The sequence below is a fragment of the Bombus impatiens genome, unplaced genomic scaffold (assembly GCF_000188095.3).
Source record: "Bombus impatiens unplaced genomic scaffold, BIMP_2.2 scf_0036, whole genome shotgun sequence".
NCBI lineage: Eukaryota > Metazoa > Arthropoda > Insecta > Hymenoptera > Apidae > Bombus > Bombus impatiens.
In genome coordinates this window covers 1,131,969-1,152,007 of record NT_176455.1, presented here as the reverse complement: position 1 = coordinate 1,152,007, position 20,039 = coordinate 1,131,969, and the positions used below count along the sequence as shown (strand labels likewise).

The 20,039-nt window shown below is 36.5% G+C and overlaps 1 protein-coding gene across 1 annotated transcript; it reads left to right on the top strand.

Moving 5' to 3' along the window:
• Positions 1–1,982: 1,982 nt before the first annotated feature.
• LOC100744756 lies at positions 1,983–19,668 on the top strand. Its single transcript, XM_024369280.2, has 11 exons — positions 1,983–2,516; positions 7,383–7,990; positions 8,799–8,925; positions 9,011–9,196; positions 10,172–10,350; positions 10,754–10,839; positions 10,917–11,136; positions 11,599–11,901; positions 12,278–12,460; positions 12,611–15,494; positions 16,066–19,668. Exons 1-11 carry the CDS (start codon positions 2,203–2,205, stop codon positions 16,199–16,201), a joined length of 5,226 nt encoding a protein of 1,741 aa, XP_024225048.1. The 5' UTR covers positions 1,983–2,202; the 3' UTR covers positions 16,202–19,668.
• Positions 19,669–20,039: the final 371 nt, after the last annotated feature.

Genomic DNA, 20,039 nt, shown 5'->3' with positions numbered 1-20,039 from the left:
ACAATGAAAAAGGTTCATATAAACGTATGTTGTACGTGTTTTTGTTTACGATATACGACGAATTTTCTGTTTTAATTTCCTTTGTCCAATTTCTTTTACAGAACATTCGGTTGCACTCTGAAGGGTTGCCAATGTCGTTTACCAAATTTATTAAGAAGCTTGTTCTATTCTGAACGCTAGTATTTCAACATTTTCGATACATGTTGCATATCCTTACACGATAAATTCATCGTATTTCATAAACCAAAAGAGATAAAGAATACTGTTTTACATTGTTTTTTGGTGTACAGTCAGCTGCCGAAGTGGGTCCCATATATTCTGTCACACCTTGTATAACGAACACACATTACGAAAACGAAGTGTTCCCATTTATACGCTGGCGAACGTGTTAAAGGAGTCTCGTACGTCTTATTATTAATCGCGAACGACTATGAAAATTAGATTCTCTTGTTTAGTGTCCTCCGCTAATTTTTCCTGGAAAACGGCCCCTCGTTCGGGAAGACAAATTCACCGGGCGTGGAAAAATTCCTGAACGTTACTTTCGCGTTTTTTTACTTTATTATTTTTTTCCTTATTCCACGAAACGGAGCAGTTTAGAAAATCGAGGAATATCGTCGCATTAAGAACGAATTCTTCTTGCTTCGCATCGTAAAATTCGCTTTAACGATCGCGCCAGGGAAGTTACCGGGGTCTCGCCTTTTTCCGGTAAGGTCATCGGTAGGAAAGCTCGCCTTATACTGCCATTAGTATAATTAACCCAGATTTTCCCGGATTTATGGTGAACGGCGTGCGGGTCAGAGCCGTGCTCACTGTATTGTAGTGCCTCGTCCACTTCGTTGTTTCTTCATTTCTTCGGTCGAAGAAGGAGCAGCATTTCTGTCGGTTGGCATAGCGAAAAATATAGCAAATTAGCCGGTGAAAAACGATGATGTAAAAAAAGAAGAGCTGGGTTTTGTACTTACAGCCTGAGATTGATAGTCGATTTTCTTCATTTTCATGTATCGCGAATTAGAAGCTAAATATAGGAAACTAAGGAATGAAAGAGGTGGAAATGAAAGAAAATTTTAAACCTAGGATCTAAGGTTGATAAACGATTTTCCTAAATTTATAATAACTATTGAATTAATATTAACGCAACTGTGAGTGGAAAAATAGATTCTGTTGTCTCTGTTCATTCTTTGAATCGGAGAAGAAATACGATTTTTCGTGGTTGGGGTCGAAATAGAAGATCAAAAAGTAATTGTGAGAAATTTAAATTCTGAGTTTACGATGATTTAGAAGACTCGTCAGTTTTAGGGCAGTAAATAGAAATCATTACGATTGAAATGTACGAATTAGGGAATTGAGGAACGAAAAAGAAGCGCAATATTAAATTTAGAGACTGCCATTGACGGATTTATTTTTGCCATTTCTCAAAACTACTAAACGTAAAATTAGACGCTAATAATATTCCTCCAACTACTGATAAAACCAGTCGAGCAATTAGAGAAAGATCGCGGGGTATCGGTTAGTAATAACGAGACATTGTACAATATTAATTCGCGTTCTTCTCGGGTAATTACCATGGAACGCGTCGACGTATTGATTGATTGCATTCGGTGGACGAAGGAGCAAACAGGGAAGTCGAGTGTGAATATTTAAGTATCATCCGAGTTGATAATTTCAATCAGCCTTCGACTGTGTTTAAAATAGGAAACGTTAATTATTATTTATGACCATGGCGAATGAGTAATAACTTTGCATTCTCATCGAAGGTAGTAAATGATGGAAAGAAAAGTTATAAGATCAAGATTAGAGTATTCGAAAATTAAGAGATATAATATAAGAATAAATGTTGTACAATTTTGTATTTAAACTTGATTATAATTATCTAGAAACTAGAAATTAATAGAAAATAAAATTAATTAGAAATGAAAATATCGAAAAATTGAGAAAGTTAAGAATTAAAGCTATAAAATTGCATTTCAAGTTTTCCCTAAAATCAAGTATACGAAATTACAACATGAAAAAATCGAATGGTTAAGAATTGAAACTATCAAATTTCCATTTCAAATTTCCCTAAAATTAATTATATCGATGTAAGATCAGAATATCGGAAGAATTTGCTGAGATGGAAAATTGAAAGGTTAGAGAATGAAAACTATAAACGTTGTTTGTTTCAAATTTTATTAAAATTAATTATATAAAATTTGTAATAAAACGATGAGTTTCGTTGGCTATTGCAACGATTGTAGGGTGTACTTTCGTTCAGGAGAGACATTCGCATTTAACACGAACGGGTATTCAGGAAGCCAGAATGTCGGAGGGCTGTACGAGTTGCAGGGGTGCGAATTATGCAGGCACCACGCTGCAGTTAAGCTCGGCTTCCGGTGGCGGGTCCGGAAGCGGCTCCTCCGGATCAGGAAGCTCTTGCACAACTACAAGAAGAGTACAGGTACGCGCCAAGGTGCTCTATGGCTCTGGCAAGGCGATCGCCAGCTTGCAAGCTCAAGAGAAAGCCGCCAGGCACTGATAAGGTTCGTATCACTTAATTTTCAAAGCAACAATAATATAAATCAATCATTAGACGAATTTTTTACATGTAATCCATCCACTTTCCAAACAATTCTAACTCGTTCTGTCAACATTTCCATTATTATTTTATGATATTTAGTGCATTAAAATCATGAAAACGTCACATTCAACATGATTAGTTACTATGTTCTGGAAATGGAATATTGACACATGTATATGCATATGACAGCTGTACAAGAAAGAAATATTTTCTTAATGGAAATTTGATTTTCATGAACAAAAATTAAATATATTAATACTACCATTTATTCGATGGGATAAAAAATATATTTTTTCTAATGAAGAATGCAGTAACGTAAAGATAGAGATTCCGGCGATGAATCTAGTTTCTAAACATTTTTAACTCACGAAGAAAAATTCAATATAAGAAATCAACTGTTTATATATCGAGATAAAGTATTATGTTTTCGATTAGGATGGAGGAAACGTAAAGGTAAAGATTCAGAAGATCAAGAGAATGATATTGTTTATCAAGACGATAGAAAATATCTTGAACGACGATAAGCAAAGATTTCAAATCATCCGCTGATCCTATCATCTTAGAAAGAACAGAGCAGAAACCTCGAGCGATGTTAAAAAGAATATTTGAGAAACAACAACAAAGTAACACAGACTCTCCACCCTTAATCTTACTTATCTTAACAAAACCCATCTTCCATTACCATCGATCAACCACCAACACCCGCTAACACCGCTCAACATCATTCATCAACTATTATCGATCTCGCCTTGGTTCCGACAAATCTTCATTAAAATTCCCTGTCAGCCAATCGAACGTACGAAAGAACCAATCATATCGCGAGGAAAGATTAAAGACCATGCATATAGTACAAGCCACGAATTACCATAGTATCGATCTCCTTTGCAAACGGCTGTCCTAACTGGAATCGGGCACGACGTCTCCTCGAGGCGTTAATCCGAGTCGGATTCGATGCTTCTCTCTTTTCGTTTCATTTCTACTCGGACAGCTATCGTTATGGTGTAAATACAAGGAGGAGAGAGAGAGAGAGAAAGAGAGAGAGAGAAAGAGGATTCACGATCTGCCGGCAGTATATCGCGAAACATTCGATCGAAATCAAAGAGGTGAGGCCCGGAGGGCAGCCTGAGTAACAGTAAAAATCCAAGAAAAAGGTGCACGACCGGCCGATCTGGTAAAAAGAGTAAAAAGCCGGTCAATCGGCCTCCACGAGGCTTAGTACTTGGTGAACCGTCCTCGAGAAGGCCACGTATCACGAAGGACACCTCCTGCGCGCCTGTTCGATCCACGGGGAAGGGTTGAAGCGTGATCTAGGTCGAAGTGCACCCTCACAGGGATCCTTCTTCTTGACATGAATCCTACAGCTTTGTGAGTTTCTGGATTTTTATCTGGATATCTGAATCTTCCAGTCTCGTTAATCGATTGATCGTTCAGCAAATTCGTTAGTTCTAAGTCTTCTCAATATGAATTTTCTCACTCTGTCAATTTCTGCATCTCAGTCTGTCTCAATAATTCTAAATCATTCTACGGCTAGTTTTAAATCTTCTTTATATGTATCCTTCGCACTTTGGGAGTTTCTAAATTTTTGTTCGGATATTTAAAATTTCCTATCTGATTAATTGACATTGTTTAGTTAATTCCTGATATTCGTCCTTCCACTTTCTGAGTTTCTGTACCTTTGTACCTCATTAATTCATCGTTGTGTAGTTAATTCCGTTTACGAACCACTGTTTTTTGGTTTGTAAAGAAGTATTGCTGTAGTGTATTTTCAGAGTATTTTTGTAGAGGAAACGTAATACTTTAAAATTAGGAATAATTTAAAACAAATATGTACGTTCGTTATTCAACTAATTGATGGTCTATTACAGCAACGTAATAAAGTAGTAAAAGGATTAAGTGGATTTTTAGAATCGTCACTTTCCCAATTAGGATCTTATGATATTTTTATATTTTCATTCCCTTGCAACTAATTTGATATCCTAATTTTCATCATAGAAATATTTCGTTCACAATCTTTTGCTAAAATTCTGGTTCGTTTAGGTGTATTTCCCATTTAAACGTCTATGTTCCTTATCCTTGTTAATTCAACAAATTTTCTGTACATCCTTTCTACATCCAGTAAACAAGGAAAACATGTTATGATTTTATGTTCTTCAGCATCTTACAATCTGTGGTCCCGTTACATCTCTCCGCATTCCAAATAAAGATTTGTGTTACTTGGTCATAGTACCTGGAATTTCGCCTCGTCGTTATTCACCATTGAATTAATTCCCATCAATACTACGTACTACTTACTCAGTAGTTCTTATACTTTAGCGTCGATTACATCTTGTCGTATATTTCCGTCATTTCCAGTTCTAAGTTTTACGCCCCAGTTGCTCAATACTCTCCTCATCGTCTAATGTTGATTATCCTCCACTTTCTAATTTCCTTTTTATTCATAAACACAGACATATTTTATTTTCACCTCCGTTCGGAAATACTTTTTACATTTTCCTTCTATAAACGTAAATACTTCATTTTCGTCGCATTTACTATAATTTTTTATTGTAATTCGATTAAATAGATATTTCAGTTTCGTTTAAACTATGATTACATACTATCGGCTTTACGCATTGCAGTCATCGTATTAACATTACAATCAATAAGTAGAAGACTATTATGATTTCTGTAATATCAAATATCAATCTTCTCATCGAACTCTAATAGAGTAGCTCCAACTCCGATAAACTCTTCGTATTGCAAAATCAAATCGTCACTTTCGATTCCATCGATGCCATCGACTGTCAAGCGAAGTTACAAACTCGCCAAGGTATTCTACACACAGACAAATCTCTGCTCGTCCACGAAGAAAGTTCGTTTCTCGCTTGTTTACCATTCTGTATTCACTCGTATTCTCGCCGAGTAATTGACTAGAAAAATTCTGCTAACGGTTATTTGCATATTACGAATGCGTACGTACGCATCGGTGATCGATGATCCAGTTCGATTTCACCGTGACGAGAATGACGAGGCCGTTTAGAACAGAACGGGCAACCGGTATCGTCGATCGGGAGTCGATCGGTCTACCGCGATCAGTGCAATTAAATGCGGCTAACGCGATGGAATGCAAATGCGGTGGCTGCACGTGCTGCAACGAACGGCATTCAAACGCGTGCCAGAAACACAACCATTCACGTTCTGCTCTTTTGTGCGATTTATCCCGTGAGAAAGTTAATGTCACGGCCGAGAAAATGCGAAACTGAACATCACGTCGTCGTGGAACGTTTTGTGGCAATTGCAATGGAAGATCGTAGATAAAAGAGCGAAACATATTCATACGGAAGCTTCTTCATTTTCGCGTAAGAGTTTCCAATCTCGCCTAGTGAAATTCCTGAAATTTTATTCAGGGATTCACGTCGTGGCGCATGAATTCCATTCGAAGATTACCGAAAGGATGAAAAAGATTTTCAACGGTTCGCGAAAGTACACTTTTACAAACTTTCCGTGTCCAAATTGTATGAAACATTTTGAAATCTCGCGAGACACGTATATTGTGGTTATGTTGCTAAAATTTCCTAAATTTACACGAGATAATTATTGGAAGTATACACGGAGCACAGACAATTGTTTACTGTGCTAATAAGTCTACTGTGCTACATAAGAATATGTAGCCAGACCATCTTTGGCACTAATTGTATGATCAACCCTCGGTAGGCTAATCGTGAGATTGATACGACAGATACATGTAAAATCTAATTCTAAATATTTTGAAGTTCATTCGGTAATTAAATCAGTAAATGAGGATTTCCTGTGGACAACATTGTAAGCGGAAAAATGTTCAAACGTTGTTTTCTTTATCGTGTGATGTCCTAATGCTAATGCTGTCCTAATGCTAATGGGAACACTGTAGTACAGAATTTAAAAGCTATCTCCGTTTGTAAATAATTGCTAATAGTGTTAAAATGTGATAATCGCCGATATGTCCAACATCGCTTATCCACTTAAGACAATGTAAGTGTCATTAAGAGATAGAGATGCTGGAACGCATGCACGTTAAATATCACCGATTTTATAATAATTTTTACTCGGGAACGTTCTAAAATATACTTTTGTGATAAAAGTAAAAAGAACATGTTGAAAAAATGTATTTTTTATACGAGTTATTTAAAGACAAACAGGATTGGCATTAACTGCGTTTGCGAATAAATAGGTAAATGGCACATTTAGTTTTCTCGGAATTTTCACTATAGTTAGCAAAAAGAAGGATAGTAGATAGTTTGGGGTAGGTTAGGATTCTAAAGTAGGATTAGATGGGAAAATTGATTGAAATAGAAGATAGAAAATTTCGTGACGAATTTGCATTATCGTACGCTTCAGATCGTATAATAATCAAGGCAAATGAAATTTTGAAAATAATTTTAAGTCGCAAAAACTTCTTCTCTATCTTTAAAAATTGGATATTTCGTACTTGCAATGTTGTCTGCGACACGTCTTTAATTATACAGTTTATATGTATATACTGTAAATATACCTATATATTATATTTTGTATCTTAGTACAATTAAAGACTTTTCATGTACTTTTCGCAAAAATTCGTTGCAGCATACATTTGAAGTTACTGTATAAGGCTAAGATTATTCGTGTTGCGTACTAACTTTCCACTAAGTATACGTTTGCGATAGATCTCTTGTAACCTGTATACACGTGTCCTCATTGCTTCGCAATTTTACTATCGAAGAACCAGGACATTTTGTTGCTAACGAGATTTCAAAAAGTTGTAATATCACGAAGCAAATGATTCTTCGAATATCATTCAGGGGTCGAATTTCAATTGAATTTTACTTTCCAGCATCCTCCTCGTCCTTCTTTCCTCCGGTTTGTCGAAGTCAGCGACGAACCATGAGACTCTGCGATCATCTTCCGCGAAAGTATCTTCGACTCTTCGACCAACAAACGAATCCACGTTCTACGACCGATCCAATCGAGACGATGATAATTCCGAGGCGATAGAAACTTTATTTATTCCCGAGAATCTGAGTCAATACGAACAGATTCTGCTCTACGTGCGAGAATTATTTCAAGGAGTGGAACAATCTGCCGATTTGTACGATCAAGAAGTTCCGGCGAGTCTTGAGAGAAACGTAACTGATAGTACGAGCGACGAGGATCGATTTTCGAAGCTGGAAGAGCGAGTCCGAGAGTGGAATTCGCCGTCAGACAGAGAAGAGGACGAGGAAATCTATCCGCAGAGAAATCCCGAGGGAGGAGTTTCATTGGGAACAACCGTGCAGGATAATAGAATGGATGACGTAATTTCGACAGAAAGAAATAACTATGACGCTGGCTACAAAGGGAAAACCGAGCCCGACGAGGAAGACTTGTTGGAGGCGGCTAATTTTGGGCTCGATGCCATGAAGGATCTGTATACTGTTAAGGAACCGAAGCTTTACTCGATGGGTGAGATTTTTCATAGTTCTTGAACAATCGCTTTTTCATTTAAAAAGGCATAATTCTTGCACGAGATTTTAAAAAGATTCGACAATAATTGGGAAGATTTTTCGAGGGTGCAAGAGAGATAGTTTATTCATGAAATTTATGGAAATTAGGAATGTTAGAGATAATTGGACGAATTGTTGGTATTAAATATTGTTAGAAAGAAAATTATTGATTTGAATATTAACTATTACTGAAAGTTTTAGTTATATTCATTTTTATTATATATATACAATATACAGTTAATATATATATACAATATTATTTACATAATATATATTGTTTTAGTTATATGCGTTTTATTATTATATATATATACAATATGCAGTTAATATATAATATTTTCAATATATAGTTGAACAAAATAATGAAAACAACTCTTATATGTCTTTATCATGTATATGTATGTATATCCCTTTATGTTATGTATAAGTATATGACGTATATGAAGTGTCTCCATTATTTGTCCAACCTCTGTATAATAATTAAAACACAATTATTAATTTAAATAATAGAGGTCGTTGCAAAATGTTCCAAACTCTACTTTCACATTTACTCTTATGTTTCTCATACAATTCTCACAATTTCTTCATCTATGCCCTATCTAAAAAAAAATTTGCAGGAAAAGTGAAACACGCTGTATAAATGTCAGTTCTAATAAAATCGCCATATAAACACAAATCAAACCCACAAACTATACAAACAACGATCGACAACATCTAATTGCCTAATTAAAAGGTACAAAGTTGATCTTTAAATACAACTTGAACAGGTCTTTACCTGGACTCGGACAATCCTGCGAGGCACGTGGCAGTTTTTAACGAACAAACAGAAGAAGCAAGGTTCCTCGCCAAGTACGGATACGCGGTTCTTCAGGGCACCACGTTGTTCAGAAGAAAGTAAGAACACCGTATTTTACATCTTGCCTTCCGCAACTTTGCACTCTTATTTAATCTCGAAATTTCGACGACTCGTTTGCTCAAGATTCCCAAATACTCCGGCAGACTCGCTTCTGTCTCGTCGCAGTCAAAGCAATCCACTTCAACGTGGCTGCCCAAACAGAGGAGTTCCCAACTGTCCGGCGGCCAGTTTGAGATACAGAACGTCTGATGGAAGCTGCAATAACCTGCATCATCTATGGTGGGGCTCCGCCATGTCCACTATGCAAAGGTAATTCACTAAATGAAAATCACGGGAGTAATAGTAGTAAAAAGAAGTAGGAACGTTATAAATTATATCCTTTCGTGTTTCATTGACGAGCAATCCTAAAATACAATGATATAAAATTGATTGGCTATTATACGTTGCTGTATCAATCTATTTTACATCGTTGTATTTTAGGATTGTTCTTCTATAAGACATGAAATATACAGGGTGGTTGGTAACTGGTGGTACAAGCGGAAATTCTACGCGAAAAAGGAAGTCGAAAATATAGAATAAAAATTTTTCGTTTGAGGTTTTATTTTCGAGAAAATTGACTTTGAATTTTCGCTCGGTACGCGTGCGGTACGTTATAACGGATTTCAATGTAGATCGTTGTCTCGATGGAAAAATTAAAAAAAACAAAATTTTTATTCTATATTTTCGACTTCTTTTTGTATAACGTACCACATCCCTACTTCTCTTTTTATATTATTATTTGGAATATATATGTATAGTGTATATACTATTGGCAGTTTTATATCTATATCTAATACAAAATAACATAAAATTGTCAATTATATCACTCATCATATGTACAGATTATTGTATATTTGTACAGATATATCATTGTACAGATTATATATTATTATACAAAATTGTTTGGTAATTTATGTTATATTCATTAGTAATTTATATTAATTTCTCTCTTCTTACTTGATGTTTGTCACTTTCCTGGACGTTTCGAAGATGCCATTGGCTTGTCACGAAATTTCATAAGTTTATCGACTATTTCTAAAAGAGTTGCATCTTCATCGCAATTAGCGATATTCTCTTCTGGCTGTAAACTAGTACAAAAATTAGGGAATGAAGAAAATTGGGTCTGCGAATATCGTGTTTCCTGCCTGTGGTATATAAATGCAGTGACTTTAATTGAACGAATAATCTAAGCTTCAGGATTAATTTGACTAGGGAAAGATAATGAATTTGATGGATGTTCGTCAGGTTCCTGCCTTCGGTTTACGATGATGGCATTCAGAGTATCAGGAAATCGGTGACAGGAAGACCACTTCCTAGCGCAAGACTAGTGACCACGGTGATTCACGAGAACAAAGATGTCCCCTTGGAAGCTGTTACTCATATGCTCATGCAGTGGGGACAGTTTGTCGATCATGATTTAACAGGTGGGAATTTTCAGCAATTTTTGAGAATGATAGTTCCGTACGATTAATTATAATTACGTTTCCACAAGACTTCCTTAAAAAGTTCTACAATTTTACCTAATAATATTCGTGTAAATCAAAGAATGATAAGGACTTGAAACTTGAGAGGAAACCAAATACATAAATTTAACGTTCCATTTTTCCAATGTGACTTTATTTAAAACGTTTTAGGAAATCAATTTGAGAATCTATTTAAATCAAAAAACGATAATCAGCGAACATGCAGAAGGAAACTAGAACTCTGTCAATCGAAACGTAATTATAGATTTCCATAAATTTAATATCCAATTTTCCTAGTCAGAATTACTAAACAATATTGGAACCATCAAGATAGAAATTTTCTCATCTCATGTGCTCCCTTTAGCCACCGGGCAAGGCAGAGGATTTAATGGCTCTATACCACAATGTTGTCTGAAATTCGGATCCGGTTTCCAACCACCGGAATTCATGGTACATAATTGCACTTATAACTCGATCCTCCACCACTTATTAATTGATTTTTCTAAGAGTAAAATATATCTCCACAGCATCCAGAATGTTTGCCAATATCAGTAAGCAAACACGATAATTTCTTCGGTCCTTTGGATGTTAAATGTTTAGAGTTCGTTCGAAGCGGCTCAGCACCGAAAGAAGATTGTGAATTTGGCCCCAGAGAGCAATTATCACAGGTGACAAGTTATCTAGATGCTTCTGTGGTATACAGCAACAGCGCCTTTCAAACAGACTCCTTACGATTATTTCGGAATGGTGAGACTTTATTATAAATTTAATTTATCTAAAAATTCACTCAAGAACGATACTTTATATATATATATTTTTTTTTCCTTTTATATTTTATATTATAAAATTTGGAAGAAGCCTAAGGCACCCAAAGCGAATTAAAATTTTAAAAGAGGACCAGTGTTGTGTATTTTTAATTATATTTAATTAATTAATTTAATAATTCGTTTCCTTAAATTCACGGGTACAATTTTTCTCGCCCTTTTTTTCCTTTTTTTTTAAATCAAGCAACGAAAGTGAATTAAAACTTTGAAGAAGATCAGAATAAGTTTAATGTTAAGCTTGTTCAATTAGTATTTGTAGAAAATAATTTCATCTCGTTCATTTTGAAAATTTTTATTTATATCAATCTTAAAAATACCCACTAAGAATAAGTTTCTTAACTTCGATTAATATGTAATATTTTTACATGTAATATTATGTTCACAGGTTTATTGCAATATGGGAGGATTCAGTCGCAGAGACCGGTGCTACCTAAACTCGATGCCGATCTCTGTAGACGCGGATCATTATCCACGAATTGCTTCAAAGCTGGCGATGGTCGTCTCGGCGAGCAACCTGCCCTCACGTCTCTTCACGTAGCGTTTTTGAGGCTTCACAATAGAATCGCGACGAAACTTGCCGCGTTGAATGCTCATTGGAGCGACGAGAAACTATTTCAAGAATCCCGGAGAATCGTCGCGTCCATTGTCCAGCACATCACCTACAGAGAATTCCTACCTATTGTTCTTGGTAAATTGAACGTTCAAGTGGAAATCGAATTACTCGAACGATTCTGGTTCTTCTGATATCTATAACACTACGACGATTGGCTAACTCCGCCAAGAATTAACATCGAAATATAGTTTTGTTATTTTCGAAGAAAATTTTCTAATGTTATTTATGCATCGTCAAATAATAAATCCATAAGAGAACTCTTCGCAATGATGGTTGTGACGAGGATTTTCTTCATGATTAAAATGTCCTATTTATCGTTTGATAGTTTCAATGTTAATCGGCTATTATCGAATATAAGGAACTTGATCGGTTAGTTATTATCGGATATCAGAATTGAGCATAGTTGAAAAAGGATGTAGAGATAGAAGTAACGGTGATCGAAACATTCCAGGTCAAGACGTGATGAAAATATTCGACCTCGAACTCTTAAAGAAAGGCTATTACGAAGGTTACGACCCAACAGTGAAACCAACTGTCGCGAATGCGTTTTCTACGGCTGCCTATCGCTTTGGTCATTCTCTGGTTCAACAGAGCTTCGTCCGATTTAACAGCGATCATCAGCCAATTTTCAACAGTCAGTATTCTATCTTGGAAAATCTTCTATCAAGAAATACAATGTACAAGGAATTTCCTAATTAAAATATAAAAATTGCTACATTAGAATGCTAGAAAATCACGATATAACATAAAGTACCAAAAGTTTCATAATTTCTTCAATTTACAGATGTTTCCATCCACAACGAGTTCATGAATCCAGCAAACCTGGAAACAGCCGGCTCAGTGGATCGTCTTCTTCTTGGTCTGATCAATCAAAACGCCCAAAGAAGAGACGAGCACATAAGCGAAGAGTTAACCAACCATCTGTTTCAAACTCCAAGATTTCCCTTTGGAATGGATCTAGCTTCGATCAACATCCAACGAGGCAGAGATCATGGAATTCCCCCATATGTACGATGGCGAGAGCCCTGTGCTCTATCGCCGATAAAAAACTTTGACGATTTAGAGAGAGTTATGCCACCATCCACGGCTAGAAAGTTCAAATTAGTCTACTCGTCTGTCGAAGATATTGATTTATTCACTGGAGGACTTGCAGAGAAATCAGTGAAGAGCGGTTTAGTTGGACCCACGTTTGCTTGTATAATTGGCCAGCAGTTTAATAATATACGTAGAGGAGACAGATTCTGGTATGAGAATTCAAAGCAGGAAGGCAGTTTCACACCTGGACAGCTCCAACAAATCAGGAGAGTCACTCTAGCTCAAGTTCTTTGCTCAACTATGGATAGTATAGAGACTATACAACCATTTGTGTTCTTGACACAGGATACTCTGAAGAATCAACGTAGGCCTTGCAACGATTCTATTATTGGACAATTGAATTTAGAATCATGGGCAGAGAGAGGTCCAAAATTTAGAAGAGAAGGTATCATTGATAAAATAAAGAAGTACGCTTCAGTCAGTGCAACCACTTCAAAATCTACAGATTTATATTCTCATAACTTAAACCCTGCAAAAACAAGCGTTCAACAGCAGAACAGGATTGTCGTGAAGAAGCCTTTTGGTCCTGCAGATAATCTAACCATAGTTGTACAAAATAATGCAATTAATTCGCCTGTCTTTGTGAATGATGCTATCTATGGGTCCAATATAAAAGTGAATCCCTCGTTGGTCCAGGAAGTACAACAGAGACCAGTTTCTGAAGGATCTATGCCTATTCCAACTTATCTTCCAGCAAAACCTGTGATAATAGCGCATCCTCTAGGAAATCCTGCTTACCCTTATGTTCCATATGCTTTCAGTGATCCCAATAATCCTAATCCTTTGAGCCAAGGATATAGACCTAGCTACTCTAGCGATGTTGTGTTTGATAGTTTCCCTGGAACCAGTCCAAGACCAACTTTGTACACTTATTATACCAACTTCCAAAAATTGACTACTCAGAAACCTTCTCAAGATGTGGATGCTTATATTACAAATTATAAAACTCAGGACCATGGATCTAAACCAAGCTCGTGGACTAATTTACAATATCAGAGTCAACCATCGTCCAAACCAGTTTACAGTTCTACTCAGAGACCTGAAGATGTGGACGCATATATTACAAATTATAAACCTCAGGACCATGGATCTAAACCAAGCTCGTGGCCTAATTCACAGTATCAAAGTCAACCATCGTCCAAACCAGTTTACAGTTCTACTCAGAGACCTCAAGATGTGGACGCATATATCACAAATTATAAACCTCAGGACCATGGATCTAAACCAAGCTCGTGGCCTAATTCACAGTATCAAAGTCAACCATCGTCCAAACCAGTTTACAGTTCTACTCAGAGACCTCAAGATGTGGACGCATATATCACAAATTATAAACCTCAGGACCATGGATCTAAACCAAGCTCGTGGCCTAATTCACAGTATCAAAGTCAACCATCGTCCAAACCAGTTTACAGTTCTACTCAGAGACCTCAAGATGTAGACGCACATGTTGCTAATTATAAGCCACATGATCATGGACCTGAATTGAATTCGTGGCCTAATTCACAGTATCAGAGTCAACCATCGGCCAAGCCTGTTTATGATTCTCCGGAGCACAATAATCAAGGACATGGAATCAGTATTTGGCAGAAATTGCAATATAAGCCTGTGGTTTTGGTCGGTCAAACAGATTCTGGTAATTTACAGAGCTATGCACAAACTTCGAACCACCCACAGAGTTATCTAAAAGATTCTGAAGATACGTACATCAAACCTGCAAATAGCCAACATGATTACGTAAAAGATTTCGAAAATAGATATACCACGTGGTCTACCATCTCTTCTGATAAGAAGACTGAGGATACAGTAGTAAATGATCCGCACTATAGACCTTATCAAGAACCAAATAGGAAGCCAATACAGAGTAGTTATGGATCAAGTTATCAAATTGATTTCCCTGGCAGACCTACCGCAGGCTTAAACGACCAAGGAACCACAGTCCACTCTAACGCTTTCTATTTAAGTTCCTCTGCAAGACCAATTTCGAATAACGAATATAATAAAGAGTTCAGTAGCTGGCCTGCCAATCAGAACGATTATAATATAGCGACTCACTCGACTCCTGTTTACAGACCAGCGCAGCATGTTAGCGATTATCAGACGAGTAAACCCGAGAACTCTTATCAGAATGTGCAACCTAAACCGTCGAAAATTCACAGCGTGACGATTATCACGGCGAGTCAAAGCGGAAACGAGGTCGACAGACTCGAGAATCGAGTTACCAGTGAAGTTCCAAGACCGTTGAATACCCAAATAGCCAACGACAGAGCGAAAAGGCCTGGGCAGTATTATTACGAGAAGAACGTGCTACATCGGTATCCAGATAAGATGGAGGATCAGCCAGCGTATAACGCTGAACAGAGACATAAATCAACGAGCGACGAGGTGTCGATCGATGATACTCTTATCGTGGCTTCCGTGAGGAATCAGCTTATCGATGGAAATGGCAACAATACAGACGTAAAGACAATGAGTCAGACGAGAAATGAATCGTCCAATAGCACAACAAGCGATGATGTGGATTACGGTCTCGGCGATGCTTTCTCAGAAGAGACTGAAATTCCGCCAAGCTACAGGTATACATTTTATTGTCTTTGCATATGTTGTCTTCCTACTACGATAACGGCTATTTACAGTCGACAAAATGCTCGCAAAATTCTCTCTATTGTCACCGCTTCGTAAGATTCTTATCTTAATCGGTGTAGATAGAAGATAACGAACATTTATTGTAGGTGCTTGCGCGTGTGATTTTACAAGGTTTTCTCACTTCCCTGTTCCCTTTTTGATAGAGCAATGTAACACAGTTTCAATTTTTCATACTTTGGAAACGTCTTGGATCATCAAATGGGTTTCGAAATTGCAGTTCGAGTTTCTTACCAATTTTTCAGATACTCCGGCATATGAACAAGGTCTCTTCTCGATGCATCGAGGTGATCGATAGAATAGTGCGAAGTAACGTAATTGAATCTCTGTAATCCCTCTTATCTTTATAATACTTCGTTCAAAATTACAGTCCGGAATTTCATAGAATTTTGAAGATTTTATGAAATACGAACGAAACTCCTCTTCGACGTAATTCAACGATTCATCGAAGCGTTGGCTCATAAAATTAGAAGAACACGATTTACATTTTTCTCGTGATTTCAGAACGAGTCATTGGCTGAACCCACATGAGGACACCAGCCTACCGTCAGCTTTGGAGATGCCAAAAATCCCATCAGACAAAACCAGCGCCGCCAAGGAACTACCAAAACCTATGAAGCTGAGAAATTACGCCATGTAACAATAAGTCCTCTTCCTATCTTCATTTTTACATTCGCTGAACGGTCGTTCCACTTGGTTCGCCACTGCGTAATTCTCGCGAATTAGAGAACGTGTAATTAATTTAATTCTAGACGTAGATCGTTCGCAACGTTAGTATTTATTGTTCTTTTAGAATGATCTTCACTGCGTGAAATGATCGATGGCTTTTAATTTAGCTTGTAAGTGCCGGCATTCAATCCATTGAGGATCAACATTTCATTTATAATTTCGTATTTTAGTCAATTCCAACAAGAAAGTTGTAAAACTCTATTGAATCCGTATTGTGGATCCTCAAAAATATCCTATAAATTTGCAGAAAAGCTTTCTTGCTACTATCTCCTCTTCCACTTAAAAACGTTGTATCTCATTCTAAATGTTACGATATTAATTCATCTCATCTCAATTTTATACAGTTTGATTTGATGATACAATTGGACTATTTTGCAGCACTATGATGAACTAGCTTCTTTTCTCTGAATTATAGAAGTTCATTTCGTGTCTATAATTTATGGCGGGCTTGTGTAATATTATTCTATAATATTTATTATTCTAACATATTTTTTGTATCTTGATGAAACGACGATAGTTTTATCTTTTAATTTAGATTACTACACTGTTTATCCTTAATGGGTTAATGATCATTAGACGTTGATAGTCGTGCGAGACGCGCGTTATTTATGTAGAGGAATAATACACACGACGAGGGAGTATTGCACAATGATTGCATGCGCTTAGAACGTTTCTCAAGGGTCGGATGGAATGTGTAGCCTACTTTTATGCCAATTTTAAACCGTCTCAATGCGCCGCCTGGAACTACTCCGGACTATTTTCAGATGCAGTTCCCGTGTCACTGCGTTTCATATGCCGCCTCTCTACACCAGTAATTTTAATTACACCTTTAGCAACCTCCCTATGTTTCATCCTAACGAACCGTTCTTTAGAGTAACGAAGCATTCTCTTCGAATAGTATCGGTCGACACCGCCGTCGTTTCTCAATTAACACCGGTATAGTATTATGAAATTATGGTACTTGATCAGCGTCGATTTAATAAGCGAATCGAATTAGCCTACATTCGTCTTCTTTTTTTCGATTGTAAAACACGCTTAAATTGTAGATGATGATTATTAAATTCGATCAAAACGTTATTTTCCTCCACGTTCAACTGTGACAGTCATTGGAAATTGAACATCGATCGATCAATGGTACGGCTAAACACAGTGGATTTCAGATCTTTGGTTTTTCATATATTCGTTAAAGTATGCAAACAATTTCGTTAAAACGCTTTTTTTCTTTAATTCGAATCGATAGCCGCTAGAGCGATGGATTTCACTTTTTCTCTCTCTCTTTTTTTTTTGGTTTTTATATTAGTCCAAAGTGGCGAGTGATTTTGACGAAAGTTCAGTTCGAATAGATCGCCGTTGGAACTACGAAACTCGTTAAAATAGTAGATTTTAAACCTTCTAGTTTCTATATGAATGGAAACACGAAAGTGCTTTTAACAATTGCCTACACGGTAGAATCTCGATTACGAGAACTAATAGTGACGCATACTGATGGAATAACAGCGTTCTTTAGGTAATTGAATGACTTTGTTCTCGTACGATTTTAGATATTGAAAACGTTTCTAACAAGGAATCATCCGCAATTTTGACGTTGTTCGAAGTAAAATTAAATCGTTCGATTAAATCAAAATCCATTTTACATTTATTATCATCGTGTCTTAACTTCAATCATTCATGTATTACAGGAGCAGATTCACCAGTCATCTATTGCATATTTAGGTACAAATCAGAAATTTAGTATTAAATTTAATTTAATCGAAGCTTTCTGCAGATCCGAAGGAATTTCATGGTTGTTCGTTAGAGATAGAAGTTTCAGGAAACTGGCGGCAAATAAAGCTCACCAGCTACGATACTCCCGAAGAGTAGAGCCGGTGTTTCGCATCTCGAAGAAAATTCGGTCTTTAACATGCCATTAAATGAAACGTCGAAGGCTGCCTCAATGGCTATTCAACTTGTAAGCCCCGCTTGGAAAGTTCTTACTTTGAACAGTCTGGTACTCACTGCTATAAATTATAAACCTTCCTGGAAGATACATTCCATACTTTTACTGAATCTTAGCGGAGTGCAAAGTTGGAATTTCCTTCGTCGATGGGGAAACAAAAAATCAATATTTTCTGATTCCCCAACGTGCACATAAAATATTGCAGATTCCTGAAGTAACCGTTAACAAAAGAGTCAATGGGTTTATAATATTAATATCGACGATCAAGACGTTTTCTTCGAAAAGAATAGATTGATACGTTGCATGGAAGAATTCCAATTTTTACAAAATTCGGAATTTTTCGTTCTGACTAGTATAAAATCAAATATACTACCGATTAATTCTAAACTAGATATTCTCAGTATTCTAAACTTCAGTTTCCGTAATAAACAGGTATAGTAAATATTCTAAACTTTGATTCCCATAAAATTGAAAATTTTTAATTTCAATTCTCACAAAATTAAATATTGCGAGTTGCAGTTCCCACAAAGTTAAAAATTTTATATTCTAATTGTATAAAATTAAATATTCTAAATTCCAATTACCACGAAATTAAAGATTCTAAGATTGAATAAGACAAATCGTAGAGCTCATAAAACAAAAGAATATATTCTCATCTCCATAAAAATTTTTTTCCTCTTCCAAGAATAAGTGGCGATTCTGGTCGTATATTGCGGAAAAACAGATGCTCGATCTAAGTGATCGCTAGGCGATGGTTTTCGGGTCATCAGAGAGCAGAGGCAACAGTCGATCGAAATGCAGTTTTCGATGTCACGACCTGGATCCGCTGTTTCTGCGGTTTGCTACGTGTTAACCGGGCTCGATGATGAGAAGCGATAGAAACTCGGAGTTTGGCCAAACCAGTTCGTCCGAAGCGACTCGTTTCAATCGTTCGCGCTGTACTTTATTGCAACACCGTTACGATATGCAATAAAACGTCACTCTTTATACTCGGTAACAATAAAAAGGTCTGCATAAAAATTGAAATAACATTTCCAGCAATCGTTTCACGCGACAAATGGCTTGCTTAAAAGCAGTTGTTACCGGACTCGATTTGCCAATTCCGCGAGACTTTCTTCTTAATTACAGGGAATGACCTTTTCCACGACTTCTTTCCCTTTTCTTTATTTCTCTTTTTTGGTTGTTCGATTAAACTAGTCCACAAAAGTGGATCTCTTCGTGAAAGCTTGGCCAGACTGGTATGGATTGGCACCAATGAAAACAGCCAATTGCAGCTACACCCGTTTCCAACATTCTGCTTCTTCGACATCTCATGGAAAATCTTTTTTTTTTTCGATAAATGCAGAACGTGAAATTCCGGTTTAATATAGGTTACATACACTGGCAGATATAAATAAGTATTAGGTCACTTATCAGTATGTATTACGAATTGAATATTTTTCACTGCTTTCATTTTCTAGTTATTTTATTATAAATGTGTCATTCTATTCGCACTATGTGCGAAATACTAGATAAAATAAAATTTATTAGAAAAATACGTGTAAAGTATAAAAATGCAACGAGTATGTGTTCTAATATTTGTGATAAGCAGTGTATACCGATCATATTAAAGATTAGAATCTATGGAGCAAAGTGATTCTAAATATCAGCTAACGATATTCAATCCAAATATGAAATCTATAGATCATAAACGTGTCAACGGTGCTTATCAACGACTCGAAATTGAACGTCTTTAATTGCCATGATAACTTTTCGTAACACTTTGTGCCAACTGGTTTCTGCACGAAACAAATTCGCGGTGCTTATCTTTTAA

Bases quoted from the DNA above. Each gene is read 5' to 3' on its own strand.
- LOC100744756 (XM_024369280.2), top strand. From the start codon at position 2,203: ATGAGTTTCGTTGGCTATTGCAACGATTGTAGGGTGTACTTTCGTTCA. The intron at 8,926-9,010 runs GTAAGAACACCG...CGTTTGCTCAAG, and splicing joins ACCACGTTGTTCAGAAGAAA to ATTCCCAAATACTCCGGCAG. The intron at 15,495-16,065 runs GTATACATTTTA...TCGTGATTTCAG, and splicing joins GAAATTCCGCCAAGCTACAG to AACGAGTCATTGGCTGAACC.